The 1340-nt window shown below is 59.7% G+C and overlaps 1 protein-coding gene across 1 annotated transcript in view; it reads left to right on the forward strand.

Annotated features, from left to right (window-relative positions):
* The window catches only part of MIF (macrophage migration inhibitory factor), a 19431-nt gene extending 19206 nt beyond the window's left edge, over nt 1-225 (forward strand). The window contains exon 3 of the mRNA XM_006140207.3: nt 40-225. Coding sequence (XP_006140269.1) covers nt 40-110 — 71 coding nt within the window. The 3' untranslated portion in view covers nt 111-225. The remainder of the gene's footprint in view (nt 1-39) is intronic.
* The last annotated feature ends 1115 nt before the right edge of the window (nt 226-1340 follow it).

Here is a 1340-nt window from a genome sequence, read left to right on the forward strand (position 1 = left end):
TGGCTCGGCGGCGTCCTCTGAGCCCGGCTTTCACTCTCCGCAGGATCTACATCAATTACTACGACATGAATGCGGCCAACGTGGGCTGGAACGGCTCCACCTTTGCCTGAGAGCCAGGCCGGGCCTGCAACGACCAGACCAACCCGCCTTGCAGTGTTATATGCCCGCCCGCTCGCAGCTACTCCCCCTTTGCGGTCGGGAGAAATAAACGGTTTTGAGACCACGGCTGGCTGCCTCGGGCTTACTTCGCTCTGGAGGAATTGGTGCCAGGGCCGGGACACTGACTAGGGACTGAGGCTGGGAGAGGCCGCGGCGGTGAGGTCAGGGTCTCGTTGGCCTCTATCTGGAGACTTTGGCCCAGCCTTTTCTTCCAACACCCCCAGGAGGAGTCCAGTCTGGGTCAGCTTTGCAGAGTGCCGTGCAGTGAGGAGAGATTGCCATCCTGCCAGAGCCCCAGGCCCAGGGGTCAGACTCAGACCCGAGCCTTCCAAAGGGCTTGGAGGGCTGGGAAGGTGGAGGGCTGTTGCTGGCAGCCCAGAGTTGAGCCCCTTTCCACTCGAAGCCCCCCACGAGGGGCCCTGTGAGGTGCTGCTGGCAGAGAAGAGGGGTGGAGATGAGGTTGGAGTCAAGATTTGGGTGCCCCCCGGGGATGGGAGGTCAGCTGGGCCTGGACTTTTCTCAGCGATTCTTTCCACCCGAGGGTTAACCTGCACAGAGAGAGGTTACACCCCAAATCCAGACCGGCGGGTGCTAGGCTGGTGCCCTAGTTTCTGAGTCTGGAAAGTCACTGTTTTGGAACTTTGGGACACTTTTCAGGTGTGTCTGGAGGGCAGGAGCCAGTTGACGGGGAGTTTTCTGGGTTATGTGGCCCTGTCCACCCTCCAGCTCTGCGCCTGGCTTCTGCCTCTCTCAGGTGCCAGGCGGGGGACCCACGGGCACCGATCCCGACTATAGTACAGCTGTCATCACTGCTCCGGAAGGCCTTGGGGGCCAGTCTACCTACTAGGACAGCAAAGGTCCTACCATGGGGACACGGGAGGCCAGACGTGACGCAGTGGTAAAACGCAACACTCAGCAAGGCAGTCCCACATGGAAGGGTCCGGGTTCGAGTTCAGAGGCCTTCCTGAGTACTGCAGGCACGCGTGTGCCCAAGTTCGGGGCTGGCTAAAGACAGCGTCAGGACCCGCTGGGGGTGCTGTCTGTCTCCCCCTTGCTCTTGGGAGAAATTATTTTAAAATGTAATCAGTATCAGGACCAGCAGTTAGCGTAATGGCTATGTCGCTGGACTTCCACTGTAGTCGACCGCTGTTCACGTCCCGGACACGGTGGCTTACAACTAA

The sequence above is a fragment of the Tupaia chinensis genome, unplaced genomic scaffold, assembly GCF_000334495.1.
Source record: "Tupaia chinensis unplaced genomic scaffold, TupChi_1.0 Scaffold000024_1, whole genome shotgun sequence".
NCBI classification, from domain to species: domain Eukaryota; kingdom Metazoa; phylum Chordata; class Mammalia; order Scandentia; family Tupaiidae; genus Tupaia; species Tupaia belangeri.